Source organism: Bison bison, unplaced genomic scaffold (genome assembly GCF_000754665.1).
Source record: "Bison bison bison isolate TAMUID 2011002044 unplaced genomic scaffold, Bison_UMD1.0 scf7180017864057, whole genome shotgun sequence".
In the NCBI taxonomy this organism is placed as follows: Eukaryota; Metazoa; Chordata; class Mammalia; order Artiodactyla; family Bovidae; genus Bison; species Bison bison.
The window spans coordinates 2,599,673-2,617,213 of NW_011494629.1; the positions used below are offsets into that span (position 1 = coordinate 2,599,673).

Here is a 17,541-nt window from a genome sequence, read left to right on the forward strand (position 1 = left end):
TCACTTCACAGAAACAGGAGGGACCTCCAGCCAAACTGTGGTTTGGATATTGAGAGACACATGCATACACATGTGCACACACACAATCGAAAGATGATAAACAGGCTTGTTACTCACATTATGAGGTGTTAAGATCCAAAACAGATTGAGTGAGCAGGTATAATAACCATAAAAACCCTATAGGCATTGGGGTTTTTATGGTTATTAGGGAGTAGAGTCAGGATGAGGCTTCCACTTACAGTGTGAATTTCCCGTGATGCCAAGGGATGGGGCACTAGGGTTTAGCTTATCAGCATGCCCAGATATGGAGCGGAGAGGAGAGGTGATGCTTAAAAGCTGTTGGCACTCAGACCTCAAAAATGGAGTCACCTCTATTACAATGGCTTTCTATCTACTTGTTGGGTCATTTACTGAAATAGCTGGCTGTGGCTGTGAATTTGTCTATTGCTCTCTTTGCAGTTTTATCTGTTTTCCAGGGTTTTATCTGGGACTAGGGTTTTCCTGGAGGCTCTGGAGAGCCACTGAGCACTTCTAAGCAGTGGAGGAAGCTGTGTGTGCAGATCCCCAGGACAGCAATATGCAGGATCCGCCCCCTGGGATAGTGGCTTGACCATTAACATCACCTGCCTGTCCCTCTGCCTGTGCTGATGAATACAGCAATTGAGCTGCTTCCAGAGGGCCATCTCCATTTTCAGGGAGGACCTAGCTGCTCCTGCAGTTGAGGTGAGGTTGACTCTGCTATATGGGGGTCCTAGGAGGTAAGGTAGCCACTGGCTTCTGCTCCCGAAATGTGCTGTGGGAAGTGCTCAATGATGCTGTAGTGTGAACAGGTATTCAGTCTGTTCCAACCCAGCCTCTCCCCTTTGCCCAACCAGAAACATACCCCCTAATAAAGGAATCTGATAGCTGCCTACTCAAATTCTGGAGGAAGCTTGTGCCCTCATAGGTGTTTACATCCAAGGGCTACTGGATGTGAACCTGTGAGCCCATGCTGGGTTTCCACACTTCAGCCATCTACCCTTGCAATTTTAACCATTCGCTCATGGCACTCCACTCCAGCACTCTTGCCTGGAAAATCCCATGGACGGAGGAGCCTGGTGGGCCACAGTCCATGGGGTCGCTAAGAGTCAGACACAACTGGGTAACTTCACTTTCACTCTTTACTTTCATGCATTGGAGAAGGAAATGGCAACCCACTCCAGTGTTCTTGCCTGGAGAATCCCAGGGATGGGGGAGCCTGGTGGGCTGCTGTCTATGGGGTCGCACAGAGTCAGACTCGACTGAAGCGACTTAGCAGCAGCAGCATGTGCTACTTTTACCTTTGAGTACTATTATCTTACGGCCAATTTTTACCATTAGCTCATACTTGCTTAAAAGGAATGATTTAAATAAATTTGCTATCTGAAAAAGTAAACTGTGCATTATTGCCATCGATAGAAAACCTAAGTAACAAAAGCCACAAACGGACAGTGACAAAATGAACACAATGAAAATACACAATGTTGTTACACGTGGTAAAACATGTGCCTACTCTGCTTCATCACAGAGAGCACACACTGGCACATGTCCACTTGGCCTGGGCAGCAACACCAACAGCTGACAGGGATGAAGTGGGCAGCCCCTATGTATGCCCCAAAATTTCACCTGCACACCCTCTGAGAAGCTGTGGGGAGGCAGGAAGCCTGTGCTGCTCTGCTTTTGTCAGCCAGTTGGATAGGTACTGAGTCTAAGGGGCTGGCAATTTGTCTGACAACCAAACATAACACTTGGGGACACCTTGACAACTACAATGTCACACAAAGCATCTGTGGGCTCCAGTGGTGACATAGCCCAGGTGCTGCTGCTCCAACTCTACATTCTTCACTGGAGGAAACACTAAATCACACTCAGAGATTAATGGAAAACCAAGATACAATTTTCTCATCCCAATGAATGGGACCCCCTGAATTCTACACCAAACTCCAGATCCCAGTGTGATCCTCCTTTCCAGCTGACCAGGCTGCAACTTTACTACTGCACGCTACTCTGTGAAGCCCCTAGCCGGTTCCCTGGCTTTCACACTGTGTTTCGGACACCCTACCATGGTGGTGGTGCAGCCCTACAAGGGCCACTGGGCCGATCCCACCCCCTACTGAAGTCAGGGGCTTCAGACCTGGGCCTGGCCCCTCCTAGTGGTGCATGTGAAATCTGAACAAAGGGTCATTTCAAGCCACTGTGGATGCCTGTCCTGTGCCTGGGGGATGTATGATCATGTCAAGTGACAGAGTAAGGAAGCCTGAGGGGCAGCATAATGAATGGAGCTGTGTGCACAAAGGCCCAAGCCTGGATGGGCCAAGGAGCCATCAACAGAGATGGGCACCACTGTTCAGCCTCCAGGGCTCTGCATAGAAAGGGGCTGTCCTGGGTGTGAAGGAGGAGAATGCCTGAAAATTGCGGCCAGGATGCCTGCAACCCACAACCTCAACTGCTTCTCTGAGAGGTGGGTCTTTATCACACGTCTGACCCATACTAGCTACTGTCTGGACACAAGGACCTTGAGCTACCCTGGGCACTATTAAGCACCATAGAAAGTGTCATCCCTATATTCAAGAACCCCTTAGCTAAGGGTACTTACCCCCAGACCCGTCCAGCTGTGCGATCCCAGGAGTTTCTCCAACACCCTCATTCACTTACCACCATCGCGGGTTACCTGCCTGTCTGGGGACCACCAGAAAAGAGAGTTTGAAAAACCAAAGTCCTGTTTCCCCCAAAATATTTTTTTATTCTTGCTTACATTTGTGTTTCCAATTGTGAATAAAAAATGCTTAGAAAGTGATTACAAAACATCGTGAACCGGACACGAGGCGTGGGCTCGCCTTCTCTGCGTGAGATGACACAGGGCCTGGCGTCTGGGTCTGGGTCGGCCTGCCTGGGCTCAGTCGGGCTTCTCACTTTCAGAATCTAGAAAACAAAACCGCCACAGCTCATTATAGGCCTGCCGTGACCACGTGAGGCCCCGGAAGTTGGAATGGTGACACCAGAGCTGTCACACTCCGTGGAGGACCGGGCCGCCTGACCATGACCCAGGCACTATACAGATAAGACTCCTGGCTGCCTCTGTCATCTGGCCTCCTTCCACACTGAGCAACCGCCCGAACCAGGCAGGGCCTCCCAGGGTCCGCACAAATGTTGCTCTGGAGAGTGAGGGACCTCTGGCTCCTTGGGCACAGCAAGCAGAGCAGCATCCCAAGCCGCCTCGGCCTCTGCTCAGAGCCAGTGCTGAGGTGGAGCACTGTGGGTGGCCGGAGCACAACGCCTGACTGCACCTCGGTGGAAACACAGGAGAAACAGACCAGGGCAGAGACCCCAGCTGGGTGGAGTGGGAGGAACCGCAACCCCCAGCTTGAGTGCGTGCAGCAGGCATGCAGGGGCACCGCCAGCTGAGCAAAAGGCCATCAGGGCGGGTAAGCCAGGAAAACGTGGTGAGCCTTGCAGGGGGCCTCCCCCAACTTGCACCTGCTGGACAGCAGAGCCCCTCCGGTGACTGGAGTGCAGGTGGCCCAGCCCCCACCCAGCTGTGTCCAGGGTGAGTCACACAAACCTGGCTTTCTGTTAGACAACATGGACAGGGGTCAGAGACACCTTTCAGTTGGCCATGAGACTCATACCCTCCATAGGCAGAGGCTACTGTACATCCAAATGCAGTTCAGATTCAATGTCTGAAAGCCGAGTGAACAGGCTAACCTAGGCCCGGAGCCACAGAGCTGGCCTACGAGCCCTGCCCAACACCCCAGTCTCATCGTCCAAGTCAGGTCGGCTCAGCGTCAGTCACACCAGATCCTGCCAGGAAGACAGCACCTGCCACTCAGCCCCCTGGCCCCTCCTGGCCACCCCAGCCTCCTGGGCGAGGTGCTGACAGAAGCGTATTGCTGAGAGTGAAGCTGTGCCAGGACAGCAGCGCTGCCTGCCAGGGCTGCCCACCCAATGCTCCCTATGAGACTGGCTGGTTCAGCTTCTCTGTGGCCAGAAGTTAAGAAAAAGATGTGGCTCCACACTGTTTTCAAGCAAAAATGTTTATTTTTCTCCTTCAAATATACAATCTCTTGGAGAGTCTGTGCCACTGACCATTCCTGTTACAGGCCAGGACTCCAAACCGCATGTCTGGTACAGCAGGGCAGGTGTGGGAAGAGGGCAGTTTCCACCACCCTCAGGAACCAGGCGCACATGATTCTCAATCCAAGGACCCAGGGGCACATTACAGAGAACAGAAATCTCTTACTATAGCTTCATGCCCTGGCAGAAGATTCTGCATAATCACCTAGAAAATTCAATTCTAACTGAATTGACGGAATAATACATTTAAACCAAAAGAATTCAGCCAGTCCTAGTGAAGTCCCAAAGTACAACAGAACTATACAATTCACATCTGGGCAGCCCAACCAGCTGCCTCCCAGTGGGAAGTGGGAAACATCTTGGCCAGTGGGGAGTGGGGCCTTCAGCTCCCACCCTGGGCTGTTTGGTGCCTGTCTGAGATGAGTAGCACTGAAATTTCCAGGAGAGGATCCCTCCTACCCCCCAGCACGATGGCTTGGTGCCTGCAGAACAGTCTGGAGGCCAGAGGTGGGCAGAGTAGCCTGTGAACACTGGGAAAGCTAGGCCCAGGTGGCCACAGGCCTCTGTGCAAACAACAGAAAAGGAAGGCAGGCTGGGAGGGGAGGTTGGTGGGTCCCCTGAGCAGAAGGGGCCACACTCTCTCTGCAGAGCAGGTGGCCTGCCTGTGCTTCTGCACCTCCAGACACAAACCTTTACCTCCCCCACACTCAGAGCATCCCTGCAGGCTTTGGGTCATGTCTGCTTACCCAGCACTTTACAGCAGTTCCACGTAGCCACACACAGATGCTAACATTCCTGACTAAGAGATCAACTACCATTAGCAATGCACTGCCCCAATAACCATGCACCCCTGGGCAGTCTGCTGGCAGTGCCCACGGCACTGCAGTTGAGGGAATTTGTCCATCTGTTTGCTATCTGTGACCATACAGCTGGAGAGATCTCATTTTATGAATACAAAGCAGAGTTACTCTAGCATTTGCAACTCTTCAATATTCAAGGTCACTAGTTCAATTTTTTTTAAAGCATGTACAACAGAAACAGCTTCAGATTTGTAAACCATTCATATCTCTGCAACTTAAAGTGGGAAATAGAGATATCAATGCACAAACCAACTATAAATGAAATACACCTTTCCTGATACACGGTTTTTTAAAACACGTCTTTCCATCAGGGAATGGAAAAGCTGGAATTCAAGGCACTGTACTTCTGCAGGGTTATTACAATGTTCTAACCATCGATTCAAGTACAGGAAGTGAGTGCAAAGACAGCAAGTGTTGACCACAGGAACCTAAGAGGAAATAAGGTCTGCAGCAATAAAGGAAGCAATGATTGCTGCCCATGTGTCAGCTCCCTGGCTGGGCACCCATGAGCAGACAGGGAAGGACTCGGAGGCCAAACCACAACCCGACTCCTCCAGGCTGTTCAGTGTCTTCCACTGGCAAGTAGTGAGACAGAGAGCTACATGATCTGCAGCCTGGGGCCGGGCATGCTGACCACAGTTGGCCTGAAGAACACAGGGAGGGCTGGCGCATCTGCTGCGCCCAGGCTTGGCCCCGCGTTGAGGCTCCGGCTGCCTGCCTGGGCTGCCCAGGGACCCCAGGACACTGGAGCTGGGATCAGGCTTCCATACTGGCCCAAAGGTGGGGCTGGGAGGCAGGAGAGGGCAGTACCTGGCATGGGCACAGGAAGGGCTGAGGCAGCTCCAGGAATGACCACGGTGGGTACAGGGCTGGGTACCGGGGCCAGACATGGCATCCCCATTGCTGTTCGAGATGTGTTCATCTATAAGACAAGAAACATGGCTTCAATCAGCTAGCATCACTCAGTGGCCTTGGGGGTCCCTGCAGTTTCTCCATCCTCAGGAGAGGGTGGTCTCAGGACATGCCCTGGGGCACCTTTTAATGGCTGACATCAGAGTGAAAGTGTGGGGCAAGAAGGCAGCCACATGCCGTGAATGTCCACAGGCCAGAGTGGGCTTCAAAGCAGACCCAGCAGGACCTAAACCCTGAGTAACAGTGAGGGAACCACACACCCCCACCCAAAGGCCTCCTGCTTGACTAGTCAGTGTCATGATGGGAGGTCCAGAACAGCTGGGAGCTCTGCACGGCTGTGCCCAGAGACCTGGAGTCGGGGGCAGGGCGGCACCTCTGCTCCCTGCTCCTCAGGTACAGCCCCGGAAGAGAAGCAGCACAATGAGAAACAAGCTGTGATGGTTAGTGAGGCCAACATGGCCACGATGCAGAAACCTTATGAAGCCACTGCAAGAAGAGATTACAGACCAACAGCCTTCAAACTCTCTAGACACAATGTTGGCAAATATAACCAAGCAATTAAAAAAAAAAAAAAAGATAAAACATCAGAGCCAAGTGAGGTTTTGCCCCACGAATGCAATGATGTCATCCCAGCAAAAATCACTGCATCTCCCCACAGTTACATACCAAAGGAGAATTCCATGTGATGCTCCCCACAGATACAGGGGGAGTATCTGAGAAGTTCCACACTTCTTCACAGAAAGCACAGGGTCCCTCCTCCATCTGGAAGGGCCTCTGTAGAACCCACAGCCAACCCTGTGCCAATGGTGAAATGCCAAATGTATTTCCCCTTGCCCCTTGCTCCCCTTGCCCCTAGCCAACACTGTATGGGAAAGTTCCAGCCAATAAAAGAAAAGGAATAAGGAACACAGACTGAAAAGAAAAAGGAAAACCATCCTTATTTGCAGACGACAAGACCATGTATGGAGAAAACCAAAAAGAGCAGACAAACCAATTTCTAGAACTAAGAAGTTAATTTAGCAAGATTGCAGGATACAAGGTACAAAAAATAACCATATTTCTATATGCTACCAACATAATCTGTAAAAGGATATTTTAAAGCAATAAAATTTATAATCACATTCCAAAATATCAACTATCTCAAGGTTAAATTTAATGAAAGATGTGTAACACCTTTACACTGAAAACTACAAAACTTCACTGAGAGAAAATTAGACATAAACAAAGAAACGTCATGTTTATAATAGACTTGCTACTGTTAATGTGTCAAATCTTACCCAGATGATCAACAGACTTAATACAATCAGAATAAAAATCCAATAAGGCTATTTTGTAGATATATACAGGCGGTTTCTAAAATGCAGATGGAACTATTAAAGACCTAGAAAAATCAAGAAATTTTTGGAGGACAAATAAGTATTAACAGATACAAACTATACATAAAAAGATAAACATCAAGAATTTACTGTGTAACACAGAATTATACCTGATATCTTGAAATAACATATAATGGAATACAATTTGAAAAAAAAATGACCACTAACTAAGGCTTCAGCAAACAAAACCAGCAAATGCTGGGGAAGGCAGGACTCTGTTTTCCAGAGTTATCACTTATAATATTCAGATGTCCAGTTTTCACCAAGAAATCACAAATATTTATACACAGAAAATGGAAAGTATGATCCATACAAAGGGGAAAACTCATTAACAGCACCTGTCCCTGAAGAAGTCTAGACACTATACTTACAAAATAAAGACTTTCAATCTACTGTTTCAAATACGTTCAAAGAATTAAAGGAAACATGGACAAAAAGGAAATCAGGATAATGACGCATGAACAACATGAGAATATCAATAAAGTCAAAGAAGTTATAAAAGGAACCAAATATTAGAGCTGAAATATTAGAGCTAAAAAGGATAATAACTGAAATTAAAATTCCACTAGAGGCTTCCCTAGTGGCTCAGATGGTAAAGCGTCTGTCTGCAATGCAGGAGACCTGGGTTTGATCCCTGGGTTGGGAAGATCCCCTGGAGAAGGAAATGGCAGCCCACTCCAGTATTCTTGCCTGGAAAATCCCATGGATCGCAGAGCCTGGTAGGCTACTGTCCATGGGGTCGCAAAGAGTCAGATACTACTGAGCAACTTCACTTCACTTCAGAGGAGCTCAAAAGCAGATCTGAGCAGGCAGAAAAAGAATCAGCAAATTTGAGACCATATAATTGAAAGAGTCAATTCTAAGAAACACAAAGGAAAAAAAAAAGAAGATAAGTGTACAGAGTCTATCAAGAAGAGAAAACTAAAAGCAGGAAAAAATACTTGAAGTACAGAAAGAAAAGACTGTCAACCAAGATTCTACACTGAGCAGGCTGAAGGAGAAACTAAGACTTCTGGATAAACAGAAACAAAAGCAGGTTGTTACTAAAAGATTTGCCTCACAAGAAATGCTAAACAAAAAACTTTCATTTCAGGTTGAAATGAAAGGATAATAGTAACTCAAAAGTCATGGGAAGAAATAAACGAAGCAACTACATAGCTAAATATGTAAGCCAATACTATTGTAATTTTGGTTGTAATTCCTTTTTCCCTTACATGATTAAAAAGGCAAATGCATTATGTAACAATTATAAATCCATGTGAATGGGCACACAGTGTACAAAGATGCAGTCTGTGCAAAAACACAGAGGTGAAGGGATGGAGTTACACAGAAGTAAAGTGCTCTCGCACTATTGAAACAAGGTGGTATCATTCACATAAAGCTGTTATAAGGCTAAGATTTTAACTGTAAACCCCAAGGTAATCAATAAGAAAATAAAAATATATACAGAAAAGTTAAAAGGGGGAGGAATCAAAACACACTACAAAAAAAAACTTAAGGCAACAATGAAGTAATTGAGGAATAAAAAACTGTAAGACATACAGAAAAAAACAAAACACAGTAGAAATCCTTTATTGTCCATAATTACTTTTAATGTAAATGGATTGAAATTGCTAAATAAAAGATTGGCAGACCGGATAAAAAAGCACAAGTGATCTATATGCTGTCTACAAAATACTCACTTTCGATACAAAAACACAAAGACGTTGAAAGTAAAAGGAGGGAGGAGAGGAGACCAAGATGGGAGAGTAGGAAGATGATGCCAACCTCACCCTCCCCCATGAACGCATCAAAAATACATCTAATATGTGGAGCAACTCTCCCTGAAAATAAACTGGAAATGGAAAGAAAAATTCTTCTAAAACAAAAGCTGTATAAGAAAGAGCCATATGAGTCACGTAAGAAGGGAAAGGAGCTATCAGCCTGGGATCTGGGCCCACAGAAGAGAAGGGTGGTATGTGGCGGTCACCAGATCTCTCCTGCTGGTGATTTGACCTACATATTTGGTACTTCAGCCCTAGGGTCCAACATGCTGACCTTTACAGTATAGGAGTTCCAGAAGGGTATATGTCTTCTTCAGTGGTCTGAAAATCAACTGGACTTCGAGGAGGGTGAGAAACCTAGAAACCTAGACCCAAGCTTGCTTACTCCCAGGAATGAAGTGTAGGATGGCGTTCTGGAGAGTTTCATGAAACTGCCTAGCATGTGCCCAGCCCCTCTACCTCTGGAGATTTCCCACCAGGTTGAAAGCTGTCATTGCTAAGCAGAGTGTGTAGCTGGGGATGGAGCTGGCTCAAACCTAACCTTGCATATAAATGGGGCGAGTACAGCCACTGCTGGTACTCAGAGGCAGCAGATCAGGAGCTGATTGGGGCTGACTAGCTTGCTGGGACTGTCCCACTGTATACCCTGCCCCGCACCTGGTGCCCACTGCAGCCCTTTCTGCTCTGGCACTGTGCCTCCTGGGGCAAAGGTGCCATTTCTAGGAGAGGGTAGAGTGCACACTTGGAGGGAAAGCAACCAGCTCGGATACCACCCCTGCTCTAGCACCTGGAGACAAGTCCCCACCCCTGATAGGGTAGCGATGACCACTCAGCATAGAAGAAGCTTCAGTTCACACTTGGCTATGGCTCTAGTCCCTCCATCTCCAGCCCCATCACCCACCAGGTGATACCAGACAGCACATCCTGGGGGGAGACATGACCCATCAGATCCACCTCTCACATCAAAACTGCTGAGCACAGGCAGACTGCATAAAGGTCTCCACATAAGTACAGCACACCAAGATCAGGATAGGTAACAGTTTCACCTAATTTCATAGCAAGAGGAAATGTTAAGCAAAGTGAGAAAACCAAAGAATGTCTTTCCAATGAAAGAACAATGACAAAACCACCAATAAGAACAGAGAGAATTTACCAGATAATGAGTTCAAAGCATTGGTAATAAGAATGTTAAACAAACTAGGGAAAAGAAAAGATGAACACAGAGAGAATTTTAACAAGGAACTAGAAAGTACAAAAACCAGTCAGAATTGAAGAATGAAATAACTAAAGTGAAAAACATACTAGAAAGAATTAAGAGAAGACTAAGTAATAGAGAAGAATGCACAAGTGATCTGGAAGACAGAATAATGGAAATCACCCAACCAGAATGGTAAAAAGATAAACAAATTTTTAAAATATGAGAACAGTTTAAGGAACCTCTGAGACAACATCAAGTATGCTAACATTCACATTATAGAGGTTCCAGAGAGAAGAGAGAGTGAAGAGGGTTGAAAATGTATTTAATGAAATTATGGCTGAAAATTTCCTGAACCTGAAGAAGGAAACAGATATCTAGGTATTCAGAGCATTCCAAACAAGATGAACTGAGAGATACAGACCAGAACGTATCATAGTTAAAATGGGAAAAGTTAAATTAAAGAGAAAAATTAAAGGTAGCCAGAGAAAAAGTCACATAAAGTCACATACAAAGGAGTACCCATAAGTCTATCTGCTGAATTTTCTGCAGAAACTTAGCAGGCCAAAAGGGAATGGTATGACATACTCAGAGTGGTAAAAGGGAAAAACCTACAACTAGGATTATTTCCAGCAAGACTATAATTCAGAATTGAAAGGGAAATAAAGAACTTCTCAAATAAGGAAAAACTAAAGGAGTTTATCCAGAGAAGGCGATGGCACCCCACTCCAGTACTCTTGCCTGGAAAATCCTATGGACGGAGGAGCCTGGTAGGCTGTAGTCCATGGGGTCGCGAAGAGTCAGACACAATTGAGCAACTTCCCTTTCAGTTTTCACTTTCATGCATTGGAGAAGGAAATGGCAACCCACTCCAGTGTTCTTGCCTGGAGAATCCCAGGGATGGGGGAGCCTGGTGGGCTGCCGTCTATGGGGTCGTGTAGAGTCAGACATGACTGAAGCGACTTAGCAGCAAAGGAGTTTATCAATACTAAACCAATTCTAAAAGTAGTCTTAAATTGTTTTCCCCACGTGGAAAAGAAAGAGGTACAAGATGTAAGAATTTATCAGTTCAGTTCAGTTTGATCACTCAGTCGTGACTGATGTCTCTTTGAGACTCCATGGATTGCAGCATGCCAGGCTTCCCTGTCCATCATCAACTCCTGGAGTTTGTTCAAACTCACGTCCATGAGTCGGTGATGACAGTAAGAATTTATAGGAAAGGAAAAACCCCACAAGTAAACACAAATATGTAGTAAAGGCTGTGGGTCAATCACTCAACATAAGCTAGTACAAAGATTATAAGACAAAAGTTAGAAAATCCACTATAACTACAATAAACAGTTAATGTATATACATGAAGATGTAAAATATGACATCAAAACCACAAAACATAGGGGAGGGTAGTAAAGTGTCCTTTAGAATGTATTTGAACTTAAATGGCTACCAGTTTAAAAAAGCAAATATATAGGTCAACATATATGAACCTCATGGTAACCACAATCAAAATACTACAATGGATACACAAAAAATAGAGAAAGTAACACAAGCATATCACTAAAGAAAATCATCAAATCAAAGGGAAGAAACTAAAGGAAGAAGAAAAGAATACAGAATGATAAAAACAACCAGAAAACAAGTAACAAAAAAGCAATTAAATACAAACTTGTATGTATCTAAATGTTTCAATCAAAAGACAGAGCAGATAACTGGACCCATTTGTGTGCAAGAGACCCTCTTGAAAGACACACAGACTAGGATTTCTCTGGTAGTCTAGTCCATGGGGTCGCTGAGGGTCGGACATGACTGAGCGACTTCACTTTCACTTTTCACTTTGATGCATGGGAGAAGGAAATGGCAACCCACTCCAGTGTTCTTGCCTGGAGAATCCCAGGGACAGGGGAGCCTGGTGGGCTGTCGTCTCTGGGGTCGCACAGAGCCGGACACGACTGAAGTGATTTAGCAGCAGCAGCTGTTATTAAGAATCCAGCTGTCAGTGCAGGGGTCATGGGTTTAATCCCTAGTCTAGGAAGATTCTACATGCCGTGGGGCTACTAAGCCCGTGTGCCACAACTACTGAGCCCACATGCTGCAAATCCTGAGCCAACATGCCTACAACTACTGAAGACGAAGTCTAGAGATTGAGCTCTGCAATGAAAGCAGTCGCTGCAATGAAAAGCCTGTGCACTGCAACTCGAGAGTAGACCCTGCTCACCACAACTAGAGAAAGCCTGCATGGAGCAATGAAGACACAGCATAGGCAAAAAATAAATTAAAATAAATAAAAATTTCAAAAGACATGCAGACTATTTTTCATGCAAATGAAAATGACAAGAAAGCTGGTATCAATACTTACATCTTACAGATAAGACTTTAAAGGAAAGTCCATAAAAAATAAAACAAAGGGCATTATATAATGATATAGTGATCAATTAAAAAAAAAGAATATAACATTCATTAATATATATACATCCCATATCAAATCAGATCAGATCAGTCGCTCAGTCGTGTCCGACTCTTTGCGACCCCATGAATCGCAGCACGCCAGGCCTCCCTGTCCATCACCAACTCCCAGAGTTCACTGAGACTCATGTCCATCGAGTCAGTGATGTCATCCAGCCATCTCATCCTCTGTCGTCCCGTTCTCCTCCTGCCCCCAATCCCTCCCAGCATCAGAGTCTTTTCCAATGAGTCAACTCTTCACATGAGGTGGCCAAAGTACTGGAGTTTCAGCTTTAGCATCATTCCTTCCAAAGAAATCCCAGGGCAGATCTTCAGAATGGACTGGTTGGATCTCCTTGCAGTCCAAGACTCTCAAGAGTCTTTTCCACCACCACAGTTCAAAAGTATCAATTCTTCGGCGCTCAGCCTTCTTCCCAGTCCAACTCTCACATCCATACATGACCACAGGAAAAACCATAGCCTTGACTAGACAGACCTTTGTTGGCAAAGTAATGTCTCTGCTTTTGAATATGCTATCTAGGCTGGTCATATAGGTACAACTAAATTTATGGAAAACAAATATTAACAGACATAAAAACAAGAAACTGACAATAACAGAAAAATAGTAGGAGAGTTTAACACTCCACTTACATCAAGGGACAGATTCATACAGATGGAAAATCAATAAGGAAACAGTGGTCTTAAATGACACACTAGACCCTATATACATAATAGATACATATATATAGGGCATTCCATCCCAAAAACAGCAGAATGCACATTTCTTTTCAACTTCACATGGAAATGAGCTCCAGGATAGATCACAGACTAGGCCACAAAACAAGTCTCAATAAATATAAGAGCACTGAAATTACATTATGCTTTTTTCCCCGAACCACAGCAGTGTGAAACTAGAAACCAATTACTGGAAGAAAAAACACAAACGTATGGAGCCTAAATAACATGTCTTTAGAAGAAACAATGGGTCAGTGAGGAAATCAGAAAAAAAGAGAAATAAAAACAAAAACACACCTTTGTACCACTAATGTGATGCAGCAAAAATAGATGTAATAGGGAACATTATAATGATACATACATATCTGAGCATACAAGAAAAATCAAGCTATCTTCTACGTAAATGAATTAGAAAAAGAACAAAGCTCAAGTCAGCACAAGTAAAGAAATAATTAAGGCATTATTTTAAAATAATATTTTTTATTGATCTTTATTGAAAAATAATAAAGATCAGAGAGGAAATGAATAAAATAGAGACAAAAAATAGAAAAGATCAATGGAAGCAAGAGATGATTTTTTAAAAGGATAGACAAAATTGATAAGCTTTCAGATAGGCTCATTAAGAAAAAAAGAGAATTCACATAAGCAAAGTAAGATAGGAAAGAGAAGACTACAACCAATATCAGTGAAACACAATATTGTCAGAGAATATTACAGACAGTTATATGCCAACAAGCTGAACAACCTAGAAGGAATGGATAAAAATCTGAGAAACACAAAATACTCAAAGACTGAATCAGAAAGACAGAAACAAACTGAACAGATCAATAAGAAATTGAATTAGTGTTAACAACAACAACAAAAAAACACTGCCAGCAAACAAAAGTCCAGGTATAGATGGCTTCCCAGGGAAATTCTACCAAATACAATAAGAAGAGCTAATACCTAGCACCAATAAATGAAGCGGGGGGAACACTCCCAAATTCATTCTATGAGGCTATTATTACCCTGATAAAATTTAGGAAAAGGCATTACCCAAAAGAGAAAATTACTTCAGTATCTCTGATGAATATAGACACAAAAATCCTCAAAAATATTAGCAAACCAAATTCAACAACATATAAAAAGGATCATATACCATAATCAAGTGTGATTTATTCCACAAATGCAAAGATAGTTCAAAATCCACAAGTCAATCAGTGTGATACACCACATTAACAAAAGGGAGGATAAGAATCACATGATCATTTCAATAGACACAGGAAAAACATTTGACAAAATTCAACTTCCATTCATGATAAGGACTCACAACAAAGTTGGTACAGAAAAAAACATATTTCAACATAATAAAGGCCATTCATGACACACTGACAGCTAACATACTCAGCTTTTCCCTCTAAAATCAGGAACAAGATAAGGATGTCCACTTTTGCCACTTTCAACATAGTACTGGCAGTCCTAGCCACAGCAATCAGATAAGAAAAAGAAACAAAAGGTATCCAAATTTGAAAGGAAAAAGTGAAAATGTCACTATTTGCAGATGATATATTATATATAGAAAATTCTAAAGTCCCAACAAAAAACTATGAGAACTAATTAATGAATCCAATAAAGTTGTAGGATATAAGACTGACAAACAGAAACCTATTGCTTTTCTAAACACTAATAATCAACTATCAGAAAGCAATAAAATAATCCCATTTAAAATTGCACCAAAGAGAATAAAATATCTAGGAATAAACTTAACCAAAGAGGCAAAAGGTCTATAATCTAAAGACTACAAAACTAAGGCAAAGGAAACAAAAATAAAAATAAACAAGTGGGAATTAATTAAACTTAAAAACTTTTGCACAGGTAAAGAAACCTTTGACCAAAAGAAAAGACAACCTATTGAAAGTGAGAAAATATTTGCAAAGTATATGACCGATAAGGGGTTAATATCCAAAATAAATAAACAGCTCATATAACTCAATATAAACAAAACATCTTATTTTAAAAAATAGGCAGAGGACTGGAATAGATATTTTTCAAAGAAAACATACAGATGACCAAAGGCACATGAGAAGATTTTCAACACTGGTTATCAGAGAAACGTAAGTCAATACCACAGTGAGGCATCACCTTACACCTATCACAATAGCTATACCCAAAAAGATCACCAATAACAAATGTTGGCAAGGATACTGATAAAAGGGTACCCTAGTACACTGTTGATGGGAATGCAAATTTGTGGAGCCACTATGGAAAAATTATAGAGGTTTTTCAAAAAACTGAAACTAGAAAGACTATATGATTCAGCAATTCCATTCTTGGGTATGAATCAACAGAAAATGAAAACACTAATTTAAAAAGATACATGTACCTCAAACGCATGTTCACAGCAGCATTATGTACAACAGCCAAAATATGGAAACAACCTAAGAAACAGATGAATGGATAAAGATATGTGGTTTACATGTATAATGGAATATTACTCAGCCATAAGAATGAAATTTTGCCATTCACATCAATATAGATGAAGCTGGAGAGTATTGTGCTTAGTGAAAAAAGTCAGAGAGAGAAAGACAAATACTGTATCTGATCAGATATATGTGGAATCTAAAAAAAATGAACATAACAAAACAGATACAGATTCAAAGATATGCAGAAAATAAATTAGTGGCTACCAGTGGGAAGCTGGAGGGAGAGAGGGCAAGACAGTAGCTGGAGATTAAGAGATATAAACCAATATGTATAAAATAAATAAGCTACAAAGATATATTGTACAGCACAGGGAATATAGCCAACAATTTATAATAATTTTAATGATATACATCTATAAAAATATTGAATCACAATGCTGAACATTTGAAACTAATAAATAGTTTAAATCAACTATCAGTTCAGTTCACTTCAGTTCAGTCGCTCAATGGTGTCCGACTCTTTGTGACCCCATGAATCGCAGCATGCCAGGCCTCCCTGTCCATCACCAACTCCCAGAGTCCACCCAAACCCATGTCCATTGAGTCGGTGATGCCATCCAGCCATCTCATCCTCTGTCGTCCCCTTCTCCTCCTGCCCCCAATCCCTCCCAGCATCAGGGTCTTTTCCAATGAGTCAGCTCTTCGCATGAGGTGGCCAAAGTTTCGGAGTTTCAGCTTCAACATCAGTCCTTCCAATGAACACCCAGGACTAATCTTTAGAATGGACTGGTTGGATCTCCTTGCAGTACCAGGGACTCTCAAGAGTCCTCTCCAACACCACAGTTCAAAAGCATCAATTCTTCGGTGCTCAGCTTTCCTCACAGTCCAACTCTCACATCCACACATGACCACAGGAAAAACCATAGCCTTGACCAGACAGACCTTTGTTGGCAAAGTAATGTCTCTGCTTTTGAATATGCTATCTAGGTTGGTCATAACTTTCCTTCCAAGGAGTAAGCATCTTTTAATTTCATGGCTGCAGTCACCATCTGCAGTGATTTTGGGGCCCAAAAAAATAAAGTCTGACACTGTTTCCACTGTTTCCCCATCTATTTCCCATGAAGTGATGGGACCAGGTGCCATGATTTTCGTTTTCTGAATGTTGAGCTTTAAGCCAACTTTTTCACTCTCCTGTTTCACTTCTATCAAGAGGCTTTTTAGTTCTTCTTCACTTTCTGCCATAAGGCTGGTGTCATCTGCATATCTGAGGTTATTGATATATCTCCTTGCAATCTTGATTCCAGCTTGTGCTTCTTCCAGCCCAGCGTTTCTCACAATATACTCTGCGTATAAATTAAATAAACAGGGTGACAATATACAGCCTTGACATATTCCTTTTCCTATTTGGAACCAGTCTGTTGTTCCATGTCCAGTTCTAACTGTTGCTTCCTGACATGCATATAGGTCAGGAAGGTCTGGTATTTCCATCTCTTTCAGAATTTTCCCCAGTTTATTGTGATCCACACAGTCAAAGGCTTTGGCATAGTCAGTAAAGTAGAAATAGATGTTTTTCTGGAACTCTCTTGCTTTTTCCATGATCCAGCGGATGTTGGCAATTTGATCTCTGGTTCCTCTGCCTTTTCTAAATCCAGCTTCAACATCTGGAAGTTCACAGTTCACGTATTGTTGAAGCCTGGCTTGGAGAATTTTGAGCATTACTTTACTAGCGTGTGAGATGAGTGCAATTGTGTGGTAGTTTGAGCCTGT

General features: G+C 43.3%; 1 protein-coding gene across 1 annotated transcript in view; it reads right to left on the reverse strand.

Moving 5' to 3' along the window:
- Nucleotides 1-2,742: 2,742 nt before the first annotated feature.
- WNK2 (WNK lysine deficient protein kinase 2) overlaps nt 2,743-17,541 on the reverse strand; it is a 151,298-nt gene continuing 136,499 nt past the window's right edge. Inside the window, exons 29-30 of the mRNA XM_010836061.1 lie at nt 5,763-5,874; nt 2,743-2,940 (exon numbers count right to left, since the gene is read on the reverse strand). Coding sequence (XP_010834363.1) covers nt 2,915-2,940; nt 5,763-5,874 — 138 coding nt within the window. The 3' untranslated portion in view covers nt 2,743-2,914. The remainder of the gene's footprint in view (nt 2,941-5,762; nt 5,875-17,541) is intronic.